Source organism: Bos taurus, chromosome X (genome assembly GCF_002263795.3).
Source record: "Bos taurus isolate L1 Dominette 01449 registration number 42190680 breed Hereford chromosome X, ARS-UCD2.0, whole genome shotgun sequence".
In the NCBI taxonomy this organism is placed as follows: domain Eukaryota; kingdom Metazoa; phylum Chordata; class Mammalia; order Artiodactyla; family Bovidae; genus Bos; species Bos taurus.
In genome coordinates, this window is record NC_037357.1 from 67,152,036 (window position 1) to 67,174,204 (window position 22,169).

The 22,169-nt window shown below is 38.6% G+C and overlaps 1 protein-coding gene across 3 annotated transcripts in view; it reads right to left on the reverse strand.

The window, feature by feature from the left end:
• The window catches only part of APOOL (apolipoprotein O like), a 217,660-nt gene that overhangs the window by 104,394 nt on the left and 91,097 nt on the right, over positions 1-22,169 (reverse strand). For 2 of the 3 annotated variants that reach the window (XM_059883311.1, NM_001035031.1), the window contains 3 exons: positions 20,622-20,729; positions 20,327-20,438; positions 8,256-8,762 (listed from right to left, as the gene is read on the reverse strand). In XM_059883311.1, the coding sequence (XP_059739294.1) occupies positions 8,674-8,762; positions 20,327-20,438; positions 20,622-20,729 (309 nt within the window). In that variant the 3' untranslated portion in view covers positions 8,256-8,673. Of the gene's footprint in view, positions 1-8,255; positions 8,763-20,326; positions 20,439-20,621; positions 20,730-22,169 lie in introns of those variants that run through there. The other variant, XM_059883312.1, reaches the window with a different exon arrangement.

Consider the following 22,169-nt stretch of genomic DNA (forward strand, 5'->3'; position numbering starts at 1 on the left):
TAAAAAAAAATATATAAAATGCTAAAGCTAAATTATGAAAAGCTTACCTATGAATAACTAGTAAATGAACTGCTTTCCCAACTTGAGCAGATCAAGGACCACTGCCTTGACTTCATCTTGGAACTACATTACATCTCTGTCTTTATCTTGGAACTAAATTCTATCTCTGAGAAACCAACTTTTGTTGTAACTATCTTAGGGAAGATATTACATAGTACACTGTATCTGTGTATGTTTCTATCCTTTCTAGTAGGATATAAGCCTTTTGATAGAATTATAATTATTTTTTCACCCTATATTACAACCACCATGTGAGTACCTACTACATACTAGGTATTATGGGTATAAAAGCTATGAAGTGAAAGTGAAAGTCGCTCAGTTGTGTCCACCTCTTTGCGACCATATGGACTATAGCCCATCAGGCTCCTCTGTGAAATTCTCCAGGCAAGAATACCAGAGTGGGCAAGTTGCCATGAGCTTCTCCAGGGGATCTTCCCAACCCAGGGATCGAACCCAGGTCTCCTGCACTGCAGGCCAATCCTTCACCATTTAAGCTACCTGAGAAGCCCATTTAAAAAGCTATACAAAGATGATTCAGTTATACCACAAGGAGCCTTGTAAATTTAAAAAAAAAAAAAAAAACTAATCTAGTTTTAGTTTTTATTTATTTTAATTAGAGGCTAATTACTTTACAATATTGTATTGGTTTTGCCACACATCAACAGGTGTACACGTGTTCCCAATCCTGAACACCCCTCCCACCTCCCTCTGGGTCATCCCAGTGCACCAGCCTCAAGCATCCTGTATCCTGCACCAAATCTGGACTGGTGATTCGTTTCTTATATGATATTATATATGTTTTAATGCCATTCTCCCAAATCATCCCCCCGTGCCTCTCCCACAGAGTCCAAAAGACTGTTGTATACATCTATGTCTCTTTTGCTGTCTCGCATACAGGGTTATTGTTACCATCTTTCTAAATTCCATATATATGCATTAGTATACTGTATTGGTGTTTTTCTTTCTGGCTTACTTCACTCTGTATAATAGGCTCCAGTTTCATCCACCTCATTAGAACTGATTCAAATGTATTCTTTTTAATGGCTGAGTAATACTCCATTGTGTATATGTACCACTGCTTTCTTATCCATTCATCTGCTGATGGGCATCTAGGTGGCTTCCATGTCCTGGCTATTATAAACAGTGCTGCGATGAACACTGGGGTGCACATGTCTCTTTCGATTCTGGTTTCCTCAGTGTGTATGCCCAGCAGTGGGATTGCTGGGTCATATGGCAGTTCTATTTCCAGTCATTTAAGGAATCTCCACACTGTTCTCCATAGTGGCTGTACTAGTTTACATTCCCACCAACAGTGTAAGAGGGTTCCCTTTCCTCCACACCCTCTCCAGCATTTATTGCTTGTAGACTTTTGTATTGCAGCCATTCTGACTGGCATGAAATGGTACCTCATTGTGGTTTTGATTTGCATTTCTCTGATAATGAGTGATGTTGAGCATGTTTTCATGTGTTTGTTAGCCATCTGTATGTCTTCTTTGGAGAAATGTCTATTTAGTTCTTTGGCCCATTTTTTGATTGGGTCGTTTATTTTTCTGGAATTGAGCTGCAGGAGTTGCTTGTATATTTTTGATATTAGTTGTTTGTCAGTTGCTTCATTTGCTATTATTTTCTCCCATTCTGAAGGCTGTCTTTTCACCTTGCTTATAGTTTCTTTTGTTGTGCAGAAGCTTTTAATTTTAATTAGGTCCCATTTGTTTACTTTTGCTTTTATTTCCAATATTCTGGGAGGTGGGTCATAGAGGATCCTGCTGTGATTTATGTCGGAGAGTATTTTGCCTATGTTCTCCTCTAAGAGTTTTATAGTTTCTGGTCTTATGTTTAGATCTTTAATCCATTTTGAGTTTATTTTTTGTGTATGGTGTTAGAAAGTGTTCTAGTTTCATTCTTTTACAGGTGGTTGACCAGATTTCCAAGCAGCACTTGTTAAAGAGACTGTCTTTTCTCCATTGTATATTCTTGCATTCTTTGTCAAAGATAAGCTGTCCATAGGTGCATGGGTTTATCTCTGGGCTTTCTACTTTGTTCCATTGATCTATATTTCTGTCTTTGTGCCAGTACCATACTGTCTTGATGACTGTGGATTTGTAGTAGAGCCTGAAGTCAGGCAAGTTGATTCCTCCAGTTCCATTCTTCTTTCTCAAGATTGCTTTGGCTATTCGAGGTTTTTTGTATTTCCATACAAATTGTGAAATTATTTGTTCTTGCTCTGTGAAAAATACCATTGGTAGCTTGATAGGGATTGCATTGAATCTATAGATTGCTTTGGGTAGTATACTCATTTTCACTATATTGATTCTTCCGATCCATAAACATGGTATATTTCTCCATCTATTTGTTTCCTCTTTGATTTCTTTCACCAGTGTTTTATAGTTTTCTATATATAGGTCTTTAGTTTCTTTAGGTAGATATATTCCTGAGTATTTTATTCTTTTCGTTGCAATGGTGAATGGGACTGTTTCATTAATTTCTCTTTCTATTTTCTCATTATTAGTGTATAGGAATGCAAGGGATTTCTGTGTGTTGATTTTTTATCCTATAACTTTACTATATTCATTGATTAGCTCTAGTAATTTTCTGGTGGAGTCTTTAGGGTTTTCTATGTAGAGGATCATGTCATCTGCAAACAGTGAAAGTTTTCCTTCTTATTTTCCAATTTGGATTCCTTTTATTTCTTTTTCTGCTCTGATTGCTGTGGCCAAAGCTTCCAAAACTATGTTGAATAGTAGTGGTGCGAGTGGGCACCCTTGTCTTGTTCCTAACTTTAGGGGAAATGCTTTCAATTTTTCAACATTGAGGATAATGTTTGCTGTGGGTTTGTCATATATAGCTTTTATTATGTTGAGGTATGTTCCTTCTATTCCTGTTTTCTGGAGAGTTTTTATCATAAATGGATGTTGAGTTTTGTCAAAGGCTTTCTCTGCATCTATTGAATTAATCATATGGCTTTTATTTTTCAATTTGTTAATGTGGTGTGTTACATTGAGTGATTTGTGAATATTGAAGAATCCTTGCATCCCTAGGATAAAGCCCACTTGGTCATGGTATATGATCTTTTTAATGTGTTGTTGGATTCTGATTGCTTGAATTTTGTTAAGGATTTTTGCATCTATTTTCATCAGTGATATTGGCCTGTAGTTTTCTTTTTTTGTGGGATCTTTGTCAGGTTTTGGTATTAGGGTGATGATTACCTCATAGAATGAGTTTGGAGGTTTACCTTCCTCTGCAATTTTCTGGAAAAGTTTGAATAGGATAGGTGTTAGCTCTTCTCTAAACTAGTTTTATTTTTATAATAAATTATGTGGGCTATCACAGCCATAAATACCAAATGTAAGGGAATGTATAGGAGAGTATCTAAATCCTACCCTGGGGAACTGAGAAAGGATGTGTTTGAATAATAAGTAGGAAGTTGGAATGAAGCATGTGTGACGAGACAAAAACAACTCTGAGACACTAGCACAGGCAGAGAAAGAGGTAATAAAAGAGCAAAGCATGTTTATGAAGCAAGTGGTGTTATAGATAACATACTGGGCAGACCAAAAAGTTTGTTCAAGTTTTTCTGTACAGTTTTATGGAAAAACCCAAATTAACTTTTTGGCCAACCCAATATAATATACTTGATAGTAGGGTGGGTGGGGAGAGGGAAGGAAGGATTAAAGTTTAGCTGGGATCATATATGAAGGCCTTGTATGTCATGCTAATGGGTCTTGATTTGATTCTGTAGACAATGTTGAGTCACTGAAGATCTCAGGAAGACAACTATGTCATAATAATCTGATAGATGGGTTAGAAGAATAGGGTAGCAGACATTATATATTAACTTAAACTCAACACCATTCCAAATCCCTTACCACTTGCCTTTCTCTTCATAGACAAAAATGTAATTTGCCAACCTTAAATTTGACTTACAAGACAAATTCTGGTTAAGGTACAGACAGAAGTCTTTTGAGAGGGATTCTAAGAAATAATTTAATTCTCTGATTAGAGGGAGTCAGAAGTATCTGGTACAGTTTTTTGTAACCCCTTTTCCTACTTTGAATGTGTGTGTTCCCGAGAGGTAGGGGAGCCATTTTGTGATCATGAGGTGACAAATCAACATGCTAAAGAGTAGAGCAGAAAGAGAAATATATCTAGATCCTTGATGACACCAATGAGTCACTATACCAACTCTGTACTGACTAATTCCAGACTTTAAACAGACTCATTTATTTAAGTAGCTACAGTTAACTGGTTTACTGTTACTTATAAGCAGAATGCAATGTTAAGTGACAGAAAGCAAGACTGATGGCAAGCAGATTGATGAGAAGCATATATAATAATCCAGGAAGTGATGATGAAGACCTGAATGAGAGTAAGGATTAGAGAAAGTACAATCGATTTGAGAAACACAGAAGTGAGAGAGATGTAGAGACAATTTAATTTTAGGTCTTTTGATATCAGGGCTTCCCAGGTGGCTCAGTGGTAAAGAATTCGCCTGACAATGTAGAAGATGCAGGTAGACCTGGGTTCGATCCACTGGAGGAGTGAATGGCAACTCACTCCAGTATTCATACCTGAAGAATCCCATGGACAGAAGAGCCTGGCCTCCTGAGAAACCTGTATGCAGGCCAAGAAGCAACAGTTAGAACCAGACCTGGAACAACAGACTGGTTCCAAACTGGGAAAAGAATATGTCAAGGCTGTATATTGTCACCATGCTTATTTAACTTATATGCAGAGTACATCATGTGAAATGCCAGGCTAGATGAAGCATAAGCTAGAATCAAGATTACAGGGAGAAATATCAATAACCTCAGATATGCAGATGACACCACCCTAATGGCAAAAAGCCAAGAGGAACTAAACAGCGTATTGATGAAGGTGAAAGAGGAGAGTAAAAGAGCTAGCTTAAAACCCAACACTGAGAAAACTAAGAGCATGACATCTGGTCCCATCAGTTCATGGCAAATAGATGGGGAAACAATGGAAACAGTGACAGACTTTGTTTTCTTGGGCTCCAAAATCACTGCAGCCATGAAATTAATGCAGCTCCTTGGAAGAAAAGCTATGACAAACCTATGCTGTGCTGTGATTAGTTGCACAGTCATGTCCAACTGTTTGTAACCCCAGGGACTGTAGCCTTCCAGCCTCCACTGTCCATGTGGATTCTCCAGGCAAGAATGCTGAGTGGGTTGCCATGCCCTCCTCCATGAGATCTTCCCAACCTAGAGATCAAACTCAGGTTTCTTACATTGCAGATGGATCTTATCTATTAAAAAGCAGAGACATCACTGTGCTGATAAAGGTCCATCTAGTCAAAGCTATGGTTTTTCCAGTAGTCATGTATGGATGTGAGAGTTGGACTATAAAGAAGACTGAGTGCCAAAGAATTGATGCTTTTGAACTGTGGTGTTGGAGAAGACTCTTGAGAGTCCCTTGGACTGCAAGGAGATCCAACCAGTCAATCCTAAAGGAAATCGATCCTGAATGTTCATCAGAGGGACTAATTCTGAAGCTCCAATACTTTGGCCACCTGATGCGAAGAGCCAACTCATTAGAAAAGATGCTGATGCTGGAAAAGATTGAAGGCAGGAGGAGAAAGGGATGACAGAGTATAAGATGGCTGGATGGCATCGCTGACTCAACGGACACGAGTTTGAGCAGGCTCTGGGAGATGGTGAAGGACAAGGAGGCCTGGAGTGTTGCAGTTCCATGGGGTCACAAAGAGTCAGACACGACTAAGTGACTGAACAACTATTGATATTGAGAATCTCTATGGGATATACAGGGCTTTCCAGGTGGTGCTAGTGGTAAAAGAACCTGCCTGCCAATGAAGGAGACATAAGAGATGTGGGTTCGATCCCTGGCTTGGGAAGAACCCCTGGAGGAGGGCCTGGAAACTCACTCCAGTATTCTTGCCAGGAGAATCCCAGGGTTTCTGGAGAATCCCTGTGGGCTACAGTCCATAGGGTCACAAAGAGTCAGACATGACTGAAGCAACTTAGCACACATGCACATATGGATATAAGATAGACATGACTAATAATTAGAAAGATAGATACACACTTCTGGAGAAATATGCAAGATGGAAATATTAATAATAAGGACATATAAATGATGCTTGAAGTCAGTGAAGTATATTGAATGGAAATGAGAAAGCATTGAATGAGAAAAGACAAGAAATGCAAACTGAGGAGCCTTAACATGTAAGGGATTCAAAGCAAGAGAACAATGAGTAACAAGAGGAGCAGGAATAACACTAAAAGGAGGACTCATTTTTAGGAGGGAGTAGTTATGAGTCAATCATTACATAAAATTCAAGTAGGTAAAGAGGATGAGATTACTAGATAGCATCACTAACTCAATGAACATGAATTTGAGCAAACTCTGGGAGATAGTGAAGGATAGGGAGACCTGTCTATGGGTCACAAAGAATCAGACAAAATTTACTGAAAAACAACATAGAGGCAAAGGTGTAGCAAGTTATAGAGGAATTGAAATTGAGAACTTAAGAAAATGACATTAATTACTGTTTTATGAAGTCTGAAAATCATAGGAAAGAGAAAGAAAAGAGAGCTCAAGAGGAAGAGGGAGTTATGGAAAGGTTTTTGCTACTGTTGTTTTTGGATAAAGAGGATGTGAAGCTGTTAGAGACTGAGGAAAAGAAATCAGTTAAAAGAGAAACAAAAGACTGAAAATTAAACAGGATGGAATACGGTACTAGAAAAGACGGGAAGGAGATCTGGAACACAAATAGAAACATCAACTTTAGAAAAGGGGGATGCATGGCTGAAAAAAGGTAAGCATTGAAAACAGATGGGAAGAAGTTGGGAAAGATTGTGTCTAATAACTTATTTTTGTCCTCTGAGTAATAGGATACATAGTCTTCTTTGGCAGGTATAGGAGGCTTCAGAATAAGAAAAAAGCAAGAGAGTTCCAGAAAAACATCTATTTCTGCTTTATTGACTATGCCAAAGCCTTTAATTGTGTGGATCACAATAAACTGTGGAAAATTCTGAAAGAGATGGGAATACCAGACCACCTGACCTCCCTCTTGAGAAACCTATATGCAGGTCAGGAAGCAACAGTTAGAATGGACATGGAACGACAAACTGGTTCCAAATAGGAAGAGGAGTACATCAGGGCTGTATATTGTCAACCTGCTTATTTAACTTATATGCAGAGTACATCGTGAGAAACGCTGGACTGGAAGAAGCACAAGCTGGGATCAAGACTGCCAGGAGAAATATCAATAACGTCAGATATGCAGATGACACCACGCTTATGGCAGAAAGTGAAGAGGAACTAAAAAGCCTCTTGATGAAAGTGAAAGAGGAGAGTGAAAAAGTTGGCTTAAAGCTCAACATTCAGAAAACTAAGATCATGGCATCTGGTCCCATCACTTCATGGCACATAGATGGGGAAACAGTGTCAGACTTTATTTTTTGGGGCTCCAAAATCACTGCAGACGGTGATTGCAGCCATGAAATTAAAAGACGCTTACTCCTTGGAAGGAAGGTTATGACCAACCTAGACAGCATATTAAAAAGCAGAGACATTACTTTGTCAACAAAGGTCCATCTAGTCAAGGCTATGGTTTTTCCAGTAGTCATGTATGGATGTGAGAGTTGGACTGTGAAGAAAGTTGAGTGCTGAAGAATTGATGCTTTTGAACTGTGGTGTTGGAGAAGACTCTTGAGAGTCCCTTGGACTGCAAGGAGATCCAACCAGTCCATCCTAAAGGAGATCAGTCCTGGGTGTTCACTGCAAGGACTGATGGTAAAGCTGAAACTCCAATACTTTGGCTACCTCATGCGAAGAGTTGACTCATTGGAAAACACCCTGATGCTGGGAGGAATTGGAGGTAGGAGGAGAAGGGGATGACAGAGCATGAGATGGCTGGATGGCATCACCGACTCGATGCACTTGAGTTTGGGTGAACTCCAGGAGTTGGTGGTGGACAGGTAGGCCTGGCATGCTGTGATTCGTGGGGTCGCAAAGAGTCAAACATGAATGAGCGACTGAACTTAACTGAAAACCTCTCCTGGAGACCAGAATAGGAAACTACACAGGAATCAGTAGAAGGAATGCTAAGCAGCACTGAGGCTTCCCATGTAGCACATGGTCCTCTCAAACAGACTTATTTTTGGACATCTAAGAGGAATTAGCATTAATTAAACAAAGAGACAAAGCCAAGAACATGTCATAAAATATGTATATTTTATTATATCTCTGGGAAATGCAAAACAAACGGGGGGAGGGAACACATCCTTCCACACACCATTCTAATTTAGCTGATATTAATTCAGAAAAGCTACAGCAAATATATATGTGTATATGTTTATATATATACAAAATTTTTTTTTTTATAAACACCCTTAAAGTCATGAAATGCATCCTAATACTTCTACCTCTGCCTCCTCATTGATCATTTAATGTTGTTTGGATTGTATTCAGTTTGTGTTTTAGTCACTAATGTGATTTTTCAAACTGTACATTAGATGATGTAAGGGGAAAACTTGGTTTAATTTATATCCTATGCATCAGTTACATGTTACATGATTTTTTTCACCATTATTTGAAACTTCACACATCTTGTAGTTCTCTATGCAGACTACTTCAGCTTCTAGTGCTGTACATATCTATATCTTCTGGATGGGACTGCCCGTGATCCATGAGCTTGGGGTCAGGCATAAACTGTGTAGCACCTGATAAAGTATTAAAATGAAAAAGAAAATTAGTCATTAATTTAACAAAATTCTTGTTGATATGGGGGGCACATCAATGAGCAAAACAGATAAAAATCTCCACCAACATGGACCTAACATTAAAGTTGGGTAAAGGAGACAATACGTTAAGTAAACAGTATGTCAGATGGTGGTATGCAGAAAAATAAAACAGGGTGGAGAGGCATATGGAGAGATTGGGTGATCTGCAATTTTAAACAGGGTGGCCAGGGAAAGAAAGCCTTATATATTTGAGCAAAGAACTGAAGAAGGTGCAGGTATGAGCCCTGTAACTATTTGAGGGAAATGACTTACTGGAGGAGCAGGTGGCAAGTGTAACAGACTTTAGGCATGTCTGAGGAGCCATAAAATAGCAAATATGGCTGTAACAGAGATAGCAAGATGTGCTGATGGTGGATGCAATGAGTGTGATAGAAGTCATAATCAGAAAACAGTGGAATGCTAGGCCACACAGGTCATGGGAAAGTTTTTCTCTTTTATTCTAAGAGATGAGAAGTCACTGGACAGTTTTGAGCAGAAGTGTAACATGATATTATGTTTTTAAAAAGATTACTCTTGGCTATGGGTAGAAGAGAGTGTAGGGAAATAAGCATAGAAATAGGGAGACGAGTTACGAAGCTATTATAGCAGAGAAGACTGCAGTACACCAGGATGGAAATGCTAAATGGCTTTTACTAGGGCAGTGGAGGTGGTGATAACTTAAGGACAGGATTTCCAAAGTGGATTCAGTATGTTGTGTGAGTGATACTCTTTAATTTGAGAAACTAAAAGAATGGAGTTGACATTTACTGAGATGGGGTAAATGTAGAAACATGTTTTGTTGTTGTTGTCATTCAGTTGCTCAGTCGTGTCCGACTCTTTGCAACTTTATGGACTGTAGCCCACCAGGTCCCTCTGTCCATGGAATTTTTTAGGCAAGAATACTGGAGTAGGTTACCATTTCCTTCTCCATGGCATCTCCCCCAAATCAGGAATTGAACTTGCATCTTTTGCATTGGCAAGCAGATTCTTGACCACTAAGCAACCAGGGAAGCCCCAGAAGCATGTTTGGGAGAAGGTAAATTAAGTGTTAAGTTTTGGGTGTGCTATATTTGAATTGCTAACTAGACATCACTTCATGGCAAATAGATGGGGAAACAGTGGAAACAGTGACAGGCTTTGTTATCTTGGGCTCTAAAATCACTGCAGCTATGAAATTAAAAGATGGTTGCTCGTTGGAAGAAAAGCAATGACAAACCAAGAAAGCATATTAAAAGCAGAGACATTACCAACAAAGGTCCATTTAGTCAAAGCTATGGTTTTTCCAGTGGTCATGTATGGATGTGAGTTCAGTTCAGTTTAGTCGCTCAGTCGTGTCCGACTCTTTGCGACCCCATGAAACGCAGCACGCCAGACCTCCCTGTCCATCACCAACACCCAGAGTCCACCAAATTCACGTCCATCGAGTCAGTGATGCCATCCAACTATCTCATCCTCTGTCGTCCCCTTCTCCTGCCCTCAAACTTTCCCAGCATCAGGGTCTTTTCAAATAAGTCAGGTTTTCGCATCAGGTGGCCAAAGTATGGGAGTTTCAGATTCAAAATCAGTCGTTCCAATGTACACCCAGGACTGACCTCCTTTAGGATGGACTGGGTGGATCTCCTTCAAGTCCAAGGGACTCTTAAGAGTCTTCTCCAACACCACAGTTCAAAAGCATCAGTTCTTTGGTGCTCAGCTTTCTTCACAGTCCAACTCTCACATCCATACATGACCACTGGAAAAACCACAGCTTTGTCTAGACGGACCATTGTTGGCAAAGTAATGTCTCTGCTTTTTAATATGCTGTCTAGGTTGGTCATAACTTTCCTTCCAAGGAGTAAGTGTCTTTTAATTTCATGGCTGCAATCACCATCTGCACTGATTTGGAGCCCCCAAAAATAAAGTCTGACACTGTTTCCACTGTTTCCCCATCTATGTGCCATGAAGTGATGGGATCAGATGCCATGATCTTCGTTTTCTGAATGTTGAGCTTTAAGCCAACCTTTTCATTCTTCTCTTTCAGTTTCATCAAGAGGCTCTTTAGTTCTTCTTCACTTTCTGCCATAAGGGTGGTGTCATCTGCATATCTGACGCTATTGATATTTCTCCCTGAAGTCTTGATTCCAGCTTGTGCTTCCTCCAACACAGCGTTTCTCATGATGTAGTCTGCATAGAAGTTAAATAAGCAGGGTGACAATATACAGCCTTGACGTACTCCTTTTCCTATTTGGAACCAGTTTGTCGTTCCATGTCCAGTTCTAACTGTTGCTTCCTGACCTGCATATAGGTTTCTCAAGAGGCAGGTCAGGTGGTCTGGTATTCCCATCTCTTTCAGAATTTTCCACAGTTTATTGTGATCCACACAGTCAAAGGCTTTGGCATAGTCAATAAAGCAGAAATAGAACTCTCTTGCTTTTTCGATGATCCAGCGGATGTTGGCAATTTGATCTCTGGTTCCTCTGCCTTTTCTAAAACCAGCTTGGACATTAGGAAGTTCACGGTTCACGTATTGCTGAAGCCTGGCTTGGAAAATTTTAAGCATTACTTTACTAGCATGTGAGATGAGTGCAACTGTGCGGTAGTTTGAGCATTCTTTGGCATTGCCTTTCTTTGGGATTTGAATGAAAACTGACCTTTTCCAGTCCTGTGGCCACTGCTGAGTTTTCCAAATTTGCTGGAATATTGAGTGCAGCACTTTCACAGCATCATCTTTCAGGATTTGAAATAGCTCAACTGGAATTCCTTCATGTCCACTAGCTTTGTTCGTAGTGATGCTTTCTAAGGCCCACTTGACTTCACATTCCAGGATGTCTGGCTCTAGGTGAGTGATCACACCATCATGATTATATAGGTCATGAAGATCTTTCTTGTACAGTTCTTTTGTGTATTCTTGCCACCTCTTCTTAATATCTTCTGCTTCTGTTAAGTCCCTACCATTTTTGCCCTTTACTGAGCCCATCTTTGTATAAAATGTTCCCTTGGTATGAGAGTTGGACTATAAAGAACGCTGAGGGCCAAAGAATTGATGCTTTTGAACTGTGGTGTTGAAGAAGACTCTTGAGAGTTCCTTCAATTGCAAGGAGATCAAACCAGTCCATCCTAAAGGAAATAAGTCTTGAACATTCATTGGAAGGACTGATGCTGAAGCTGAATCTCCAATACTTTGGCCAACAGATGTGAAGAACTGACTTACTGGAAAGGACTCTGTTTGTTTTTTATTTTATTTTTTAAAATTAAATTTATTTATTTTAATTGGAGGTTAATTACTTTACAATATTGTATTGGTTTTGCCATACATCAACATGAATCCACCACAGGTGTACACGTGCTCCCCATCCTGAACCCCCCTCCCACCTCCCTCCCTGTACCATCCCTCTGGGTCATCCCAGTGCACCAGCCCCAAGCAACCTGTATCATCCATCGAACCTGGACTGGCGATTCGTTCCTTATATGATATTATACAAGTTTCAATATCATTCTCCCAGATCATCCCTCCCTCTCCGTCTCCCACAGAGTCCAAAAGACTGTTCTATACATCTGTGTCTCTTTTGCTGTCTCGCATACAGGGTTATCATTACCATCTTTCTAAATTCCATACTTATGCATTAGTATACTGTATTGGTGTTTTTCTTTCTGGCTTACTTCACTCTGTATAATAGGCTCCAGTTTCATCCACTTCATTAGAACTGATTCAAATGTATTCTTCTTAATGGCTGAGTAATTTTTTGGGCTCCAAAACCACTGCAGCTGGTGACTGCAGCCATGAAATTAAAAGACACTTACTCCTTGGAAGGAAAGTTATGACCAACCTAGACAGCATATTGAAAAGCAGAGACATTAATTTGCCAACAAAGGTTCGTCTAGTCAAGGCTATGGTTTTTCCTGTGGTCATGTATGGATGTGAGACCTGGACTGTGAAGAAGGCCGAGGGCCGAAGAATTGATGCTTTTGAACTGTGGTGTTGGAGAAGACTCTTGAGAGTCCCTTGGACTGCAAGGAGATCCAACCAGTCCATTCTGAAGGAGATCAGCCCTGGGATTTCTTTGGAAGGAATGATGCTAAAGCTGAAACTCCAGTACTTTGGCCACCTCATGTGAAGAGTTGACTCATTGGAAAAGACTCTGATGCTGAGAGGGATTGAGGGCAGGAGGAGAAGGGGTCGACAGAGGATGAGATGGCTGGATGGTATCACTGACTCGATGGATGTGAGTCTGGGTGAAGTCTGGGAGTTGGTGATGGACAGGGAGGCCTGGCGTGCTGTGATTCATGGGGTCGCAAAAAGTTGGACATGACTGAGCGACTGAACTGAACTGAACTGAACTGAATAATCCATGGTGTATATGTACCACAGCTTTCTTATACATTCATCTGCTGATGGACATCTAGGTTGCTTCCATATCCTGGCTATTATAAACAGTGCTGTGATGAACATTGGGGTACACATGTCTCTTTCAGTTCTGGTTTCTTTGGTGTGTATGCCCAGCAGTGGAAAAGACTCTGATGCTGGGAAAGATTGAAGGTGGGAGGAGAAGGGGATGACAGAGGATGATATGGTTGGATGGCATCACCGATGTGATGGACACGAGTTTGAGTAGGCTCCAGGAGTTGGTGATGGACAGGGAGGTCTGGTATGCTACAGTTCACGGGGTTGCAAAGAGTCGGACACAACTGAGTGACTGAACTGAACTTACTGAACATCTGAGTACAAATACTGAGTAAGCAGAAATGTGAATCTAAAGTTCTGGAGTCTCCTGGGCTGGTTTATAAATTTTATGTTCCTAAGGTATAAATAGCATCTAAAACTATGGGACCATATGAGGTCATCCATAACATCATAAAGGAAGTCCAAAGAAAGACCTTTGGATACTCCAAGTTTTTGAGGTTAAGAATATTAGGAGAATATAGCAGAGAAGACTGAAGAAACAGCCAGTCAGTGAAGTAAGAGAACCAAGAGTAAGTGATATCCCACAGGCCAAGTAAAGAGACTGTTGCAAGGAGGAAGGAATAATCATTTCTGTTAGAAATGACTGATGGATTACATAAGATAGAGATTGGGAATGGAACCTGGATTTGGCAGTGTGGATCAATGTGATCTTGATAAGCTGACTGCGTACCAGGCAAGATGCCACATTATTTTCATGCATTATCTCAGAATAACACTGTGAGATAGATGACATTTTTATATTATCCATGTTTTACAGATAAGGACATTTTAATGTAGACAGGTTAAGAAACTTGACCAGTGTCATCCAGGTGATAAGTATTGGAACCAGGACTGAATCCAGTTTTGTCTGACTCCCAATGCAACAACCCTGGATCTTCTGAAAAATGGGGGTTAGAGTAGGCAGAAGTGTCACAAAATGTCACAAACCCTGGGGTTAGAGTAGTCACAAAATGTCACAAAATTATTTTTAGTATTCAACATAATAATATATACAAAGTGGTACATATAATACCCTGTGTATGTTAAGTAGGTAAGAATAATTTTTATATTTATTTTGTGACATACACTAAAGATATTTTTCACAATTTTTAAAATTTTAAATATTTTTCAAATTCTGATTCATTTTGAAATGATTTTTTTTTCATTTGAGAAACACATCTTTTTGCCAGAGAGAAATTTAGTTTCTAGTTAAAGGTGAGAAATAGATTTACATACAATTATTTATTTTACATCTACCTTTTCAGAAATAGTTTCTGTTTTATAAACTGGGATAGATCTATATGTAACTTCACCACTAAGTATATTTTAAAAACAGCCAGATCTTAAATAATCACTACGCATGACAAGAATACAGTTCTCCATAGACTTTTAACCTGGAATCCCTTTGGAGGAGGGGAGTCTGTGGATAGAATTCATATGATCTATGAACTTGGATAGGGGAAATTTGTCTTTGTTTTCATTAACCTCTGACTGAAAATGAATGTCTTCTTCAATAATGAATGCAAGCAACAAACCACAATACTATACTCTTAAGAATACCTTAGACTCTGTCACTAATAGAAACCATAGATATTGTCATATCACACTGCAGTTGCAGATATCTTGAAATATTTATACTTACTACCACTTCAAAATTATACCCTTTTTCAGTATGTTGTTAAATACTGTTGATTAATACAACTAGGGAAGCTCATACATTATTGTGTATTTTGTTTATGTATTTAAAAACATTCTGAGATGGGGTCTGTAGTACAAGTAGGTTAAGAAACAGTGTTTCTGACTGCTCCTTTTCCAAATGTATCTTCCTGGTGGAAGCTTTTGGTCAGTACAAGTGAAAACTGAACTAAGAAATAGTATTATCAAATAGACATACTATAGTTCAGTTCAGTTGCTCAGTCGTGTCCAACTCTTTGCAACCCCATGAACCGCAGCATGCCAGGCCTTCCTGTCCATCACCAACTCCCAGAGTCCACTCAAACCCATGTCCATCGAGTCAATGATGCCATCTAATCATCTCATCCTCTGTCGTCCCCTTCTCCTCCTACCCTCAATCTTTTCCAGAATCAGGGTCTTTTCAGATGAGTCAGCTCTTTGCATCAGGTGGCCAAAGTATGGGAGTTTCAGCTTCAACATCAGTCCTTCCAATGAATACCCAGGAGTGATCTCCTTCAGGATGGACTGGTTGGATCTCCCTGCAGTCCAAGGGACTCTCAAGAGTCTTCTCCAACACCACAGTTCAAAAGCATCAATTCTTTGGCACTCAGCCTTCTTTATAGTCCAACTCTTACTATAGACATACTATAGTAAGCATTGAGAAATACTTATTTTATGTAAGTCTGAATGTGTCTGATTTGCTTAACAATGTCCATCAACTGACTAAGTTTTCTAACACTCTACTAACTTTCTTAATTTATATTCTTGTCCAAAATCTGGTCAAATAGTCAGCTCACCTAAATTTGAAAGGCTCTGTTACCTTTAGATCCCCATCTCTCAAAATTTGTTGAGAGGCTTCAGATTTTTTATTTATTCATAGCTTATGTTGGTCATTATTAACTAGAGGAATGTACATACAGAATTCCCTGTGGAGCTTTTCCTATAATCCACCTGCTTGGAGGCCTCACCTCTGGAAATTCTAATTTATAATTCTTATGTAGAGTGAATTTTAGAAAAAAAAAAGAAACTCAAGAAATTGTGATGTGGATCCCTCTGGCTTAGAACCACTTAGCCTAGGTCATTTGATTTCTGCCTTTTTAAAAAGGATTTGTCTCATGCTTTTCTGAGTAATTAAAGATTATACCTTTCCTCAGATATTTCTTAATCCCTTTTGATAAAAGGCTCTCTGTCCTCCCAAAGAATTAGCAGTCATAAAACTCTTCTTTAATCTCATTCCCCTAATCATCAAAATGATTTTCTTTGTACTTTATCATAAATCTCTAATGAAAAACTATTTATGCTTAGCTTTTTTTAGTCGACTTAAAAAAAAAAAAACTGCTGTTATAGCAAACAGGTAAAGAATAAAGATGTTTATTAAAAAGCAATGAATTATTGTCTCAAATAGCCATTAGGTATTATCTGTTCATTGATAATTTAGTTCACTCCTTATCTCATTTACATTTTAAGCAAGTTAGGTATCAAAAATAGGACAGATCACTAATAAATTGCTGAGTGAAGTTATGAATATTAGAGATTCTATTTTTGTTTCTTCTGTATAAAATCGGGATGATATTCAGTATTCAGCTGTCTCAGTAACTGAAACACTTAAACATATTAATCATTGCAAAGTGTGTTCTCACACTGATCTATTCTTTCCATTCTTTTTTCTCTCTGGCTTCAGTTTGTCTTTTTTATCCTATATTTGAGTTCATTATTTCTGTCCTCTTTTTGTATACAATCTGCTATTAAACCCATCCAATGAGTTCATAATTTCAGATTCTGTATTTTTTCACATCTAGAATATCCACTTGATTTTTTCACAGACTCCAACTGGCTGTGAAATTTTCCATCCTTTCATCTATTTTGTTCATCATATTTTCCATTTGATATATTAGTCATAGTTATTTTAAAGTGCTTTTATTCTAACTTCAATATTTAGATCACCTGTGGATCTGCTGTAATGTTTTTTTCTCTTTTCTTAGTCACATCTTCCTGTCTCTTTGCATGACTAATATTTTATTTGTAGGACTTCGCTGTAGCTCAAATGGTAAATAATCTGCCTGCAATTCAGGAGACCAGGGTTCTATCTCTGGATGTGGAAAATCCTCTGGAGAAGGGAACAGCAATCCACTCCAGTATTCTTGCCTGGAGAATCCCATGGACAGAAAAGCCTGGCGGGGTACAGTCCATGGGGTTGCAAAGAGTTGGACACGACTGAGTGACTAACACACATTTTATTTGTATGGTGGACACTGTGTAAAAAAGAATTGTAGAAGCTCCAGATGATATCATCTGCCAGAGTGGGGACTTTTTTCCTTTCTTGGGGAGGGGTAAAGTATTGATACTTATCATCTCCAATCAGGCACTGAGCTGTGTTGCAGTTTATAGAAGAGTTGGTCAGCCCTGTTCCTCAGGTATGGTACTCTGTAGCTTCTGATTGACAGCTTGAGTTTCTGTCTCCCTAACACTAAAAGACTGTAGGAAATCTTGTTTTGCCTTTCAGGATTTTGATTTTGGATATTTAGTGTCATGACCTATATAATAATCTGGGAAATATCATGAGGGGAACATGAGTCATGTATGTATGGCACACCTCATCCCTCTAAAATATGAATCGGCAAATCTATTTGCAAAGGACCAAAGTAAACATTTAAACTTTGTAAACCATAAGGTCTCTATCACAACCACTCAACTCTACCATTTTAGGGTGAAAACAGCCACAGACAATACATAAATGAGTGTGGCTGTGTTCCAATAAAACTTTATTTATTTATGGATACTAAAATTTGAATTTCATACAATTTTCACTTGTCATGAAACATTTTTCTTCTGATATTTTTTTAAACTATTTAAATTACATAGGAACTATTCTTGGCTTGTGAAATGTGCAAAAATAGTTAGTGAGCCAGATTTAGCACAAGGTCCATAGTTTGTCAACCTCTATTTGAGAGGGACATTAATCTTGTGAGGCTGTGAAAGATTTCATTCTACTTTCATCATATTTTGAAGAAGTCCATGTCACCAAATTTCCAAATTTGTGATTCCCAAAATAAAAGTTGTCACCAAAAATGTATATGGATGATAGAGGACAATCAAACTCACATTGTGAATTACAATATATTGTTGGACAGTATACACAATCTATTCTGTATGGTGAGAAGTGGTGGCTAGGGACATGCTCCCCTGCTAAGTAATGTGCTCCCAAAGTGTGCTCAATGACAAATTTGTTTATTGGCAAAATGGCACCCCACTCCAGTACTCTTGCCTGGAAAATCCCATGGATGGAGGAGCCTGGTAGGCTGCAGTCCGTGGGGTCGCTAAGAGTCGGACACGACTGAGCGACTTCACTTTCACTTTTCACTTTCATGCATTGGAGAAGGAAATGGCAACCCACTCAAGTGTTCTTGCCTGGAGAATCCCAGGGATGGTACAGCCTGATGGGCTGCCGTCTATGGGTTCACATAGAGTTGGACACGACTGAAGCAACTTAGCAGCAGCAATGATATCTTTTAACACTCGTTGAGAATTTAGTATGTGCTTGACATTGTACTTTTTGCTTTACATGCAATATCTCATTTAATCCTCATAACAATCATGTCAAAAAGATACTATTATTGACTCTCTTTTATAGATGAAGAGACTGAGGCTTGGGTATTAGATAACTTGCCCCAGGCAATAGAACTAGTACATGTTGGATTTAGGATTAAGATTCATGTTCTATCTTAAAACCTATGTTCATGATCACTACTGTTTTTCACATAATAGACCTTTGGGATTGCATATGAAATGTGGAAATAATGAGTCTCAATTCTGGGTCTACTATATACCCTGAATGATATACGATAACGATGAATAGTACTGAGTATCTCTTTCCTCTACATGTCTCCTTAGGATGCTTTACATATACCAGATTACTTATGATAGGCAGTAAAAGGTTCCAGAATACAGATGTGAGAAGAAAAGATGTTGGCTAGGGATGGAGAAGGCAATGACACCCCACTCCAGCACTCTTGCCTGGAAAATCCCATGGACAGAGGAGCCTGGTGGGCTGCAGTCCATGGGGTCACGAAGAGTCGGACATGACTGAGCAACTTCCCTTTCACTTTTCACTTTCCTGCATTGGAGAAGGAAATGGCAACCCACTCCAGTGTTCTTGCCTGGAGAATCCTAGGGATGGTGGAGCCTGATGGGCTGCCGTCTATGGGGTCGCACAGAGTCGGACACGACTGAAGCGACTTAGCAGCAGCAGCAGCAGCAGGGATGGTCTGGTCCCACTGATAAGCTGTAACATCTCCACAAAGATCTCTGGAGTTGACAGGCATTTAGAGAAATGACCAGATATATTATATACTTGAGGGAATATGGGCAACTGTGGGTTATTCAGAGAGTCTAAAACCTGTGTAACTTATCTTGATTAGAAAAGAGAGGTGACAGGACAATATTAAAACTCAAATCAAGTTTGTTACTCAGTGAGAGCTTTTATAAAGATTAAGTGATAGGGGAGGAGACTAAAATCTCCTCAGAGGAAATTAGAGACTAAAATCTTGTTTTAAATTAGATAATCTATATGCAAAAGAGGAGCTTGGACTTCGGTGTCAAGAATATCTAGACTCTAAACATAACTCTATTTGTAAACTATAATTTTGGGCAAGTTACTTAAGCTCCCTGAATCTCAGTCTATTTATCATAAAACAACTATAATTACATACACACCAGAGTTTTTTTTTTTTTTTTTTCTTTTTTGGAGAAGATTGAATAACACATTTATAGCTCTTTGCCCCACAGCAGTTGCTCAGTAAAGGGCACATATTCTCATTATTCTCTAATTCTCTACTTTTGAGTTGGTCCTATTTCCTTTGTAATAAGATGACTTGATGCATAGTATCATTTACTTAGTACAGATAAACCTACATAAGCCAATGACTGGTGAGTTTATGTGAATATACTATTGAACTGATATGTTTCTTTTTGATCACGGTAAAACCATGATGTTTAGAAAGTATAACTGTCACATTTTGATCTCGCATAGTTGCCTGTATCTAATACTAGCAAAGATATTAGTATTATAATTTGTGCTATTTTTACTATTTTATGTTGAAAGTTTTCCTAGTATCTAAACTAAATAAAACTGACTGTGGAAGCAAAGACGGATGGGGATAGAACAAGAAATGGAAACCTGGTATTTCTTCTATGTAGGTATGACATATTGTTATAGCCTATAACTAGAAGAATCCAGAAATACACATTTTCCCCTACCTTATTGAGAACCTCATAACCTAAAAAGACACACAGACTACAGATATGAGGACAAAACATTTATGAAAACACATAAATAAATTCAAACTACTAATTATAATACTATAAAGTTATTTAAGAAAATAATTTAAAAAATGAATTATTCCAAACAAACCTGATGTAGATTTTGTCTTTGTTTCAGAGCTGAGTTCTGCTGGCAAAGGCACTGAATGTTTCAGGTTGTGAGTTGTTTCTGCAGGTGTTTCTGTTTCATCAGCGCTTCCTAGCTGTTTACCAAAAAGATTTTTCTTTCATAGGTAAATCGTTTTACTAAAACAATAAAATATCCTAAAAAATTATAGCATGCAAGGTAGTATATTCCTTCATCTCTTTTCATTCCATCCTTGACCTCTGTCTAGGACATCCACCTAAACAAAACAGTCTACGTTTTTAGTCCATTTAAATTCTACCTTAGTTTTTTCTTTATGTTCAGGAAGTTTTTTGTTGTTTTTTGTCCACAGTGATTTAACTGCTTCATACATTTGCTGGCTTGTAGCATATGCCTTTTTCCCAGCTACCTAATTAAAAAAAAAAAGTGAGTCAAATTATATAAATTTTTAAAAGTTAAAATAACAAATATTTTAAAAAAATTATGTCTTGTATTTTATATGAAAAACCAGGTCAGAATCAACAGTAAAACTATAAGTCTCTAGATCATGATAACACAAAGTCTCATTTTCTGTATCTTATACAAAAAATTATTAGCCTCACGATATATATTATTTGGAGGTGTGATTTTCTCAAAAGCTTAACAACATGTAACAGAGATGTTTCCATATCAGATTATATACCAGAAGATCTGCTTCTAATAGCTGCAAAGTCTGTAGTCTATAATGAACATATCATAATTCATTTAACAAATCCCCTATTGATGGGCATATGAGCATTATGATTTAACAAATCCCTTGATGATGGGCATCCTTTTTTTTCTTTAGGCAATTATAACCATTTGTAATTAGCACTCTTCCACAAATAACTGGGATCATATACCCTTGTGGTAATTCCTTGGGTATATCATTAAAGATGATATGCATTTTAATTTTTGATACTATTGCCACATTGCGTTCAGAAATTCAGCACTGTCCTACAGCAATTTACACTCCCATCAAGAGTATGTAACTATTTTCCAACCTAATTTCTCAGCAGCAATGTTATGAATCTTTTAAATCTTTGTCAAATGAAAAGGCTAAAAATCAATATCTAAATGATTTTTTAAATTTTCATTTATTTGGTTGCTGATGAAGTTAAGCATCTTTAATATCAGATCAGATCAGATCAGTTGCTCAGTCGTGTCCCACTCTTTGCAACCCCATGAATCGCAGCACGCCAGGTCTCCCTGTCTATCACCAACTCCCGGAGTTCACTCAGACTCACGTTCATGGAGTCAGTGATGCCATCCAGCCATCTCATCCTCTGTAATCCCCTTCTCCTCTTGCCCTCAATCCCTCCCAGCATCAGAGTCTTTTCCAATGAGTCAACTCTTCGCATGAGGTGGCCAAAGTACTGGAGTTTCAGCTTTAGCATCATTCCTTCCAAAGAAATCCCAGGGCTGATCTCCTTCAGAATGGACTGGTTGGATCTCCTTGCAGTCCAAGGGACTCTCAAGAGTCTTCTCCAACACCACAGTTCAAAAGCATCAATTCTTCGGCCCTCAGCCTTCTTCACAGTCCAGGTCTCACATCCATACATGACCACAGGAAAAACCATAGCCTTGACTAGACGAACCTTTGTTGGCAAAGTAATGTCTCTGCTTTCGAATATGCTATTTAGGTTGGTCATAATTTTCCTTCCAAGGAGTAAGTGTCTTTTAATTTCATGGCTGCAGTCACCATCTGCAGTGATTTTGGAGCCCAGAAAAATAAAGTCTGATCTGCCTCTTGAGAAATTTGTATGCAGGTCAGGAAGCAACAGTTAGAACTGGACATGGAACAACAGACTGGTTCCAAATAGGACAAGGA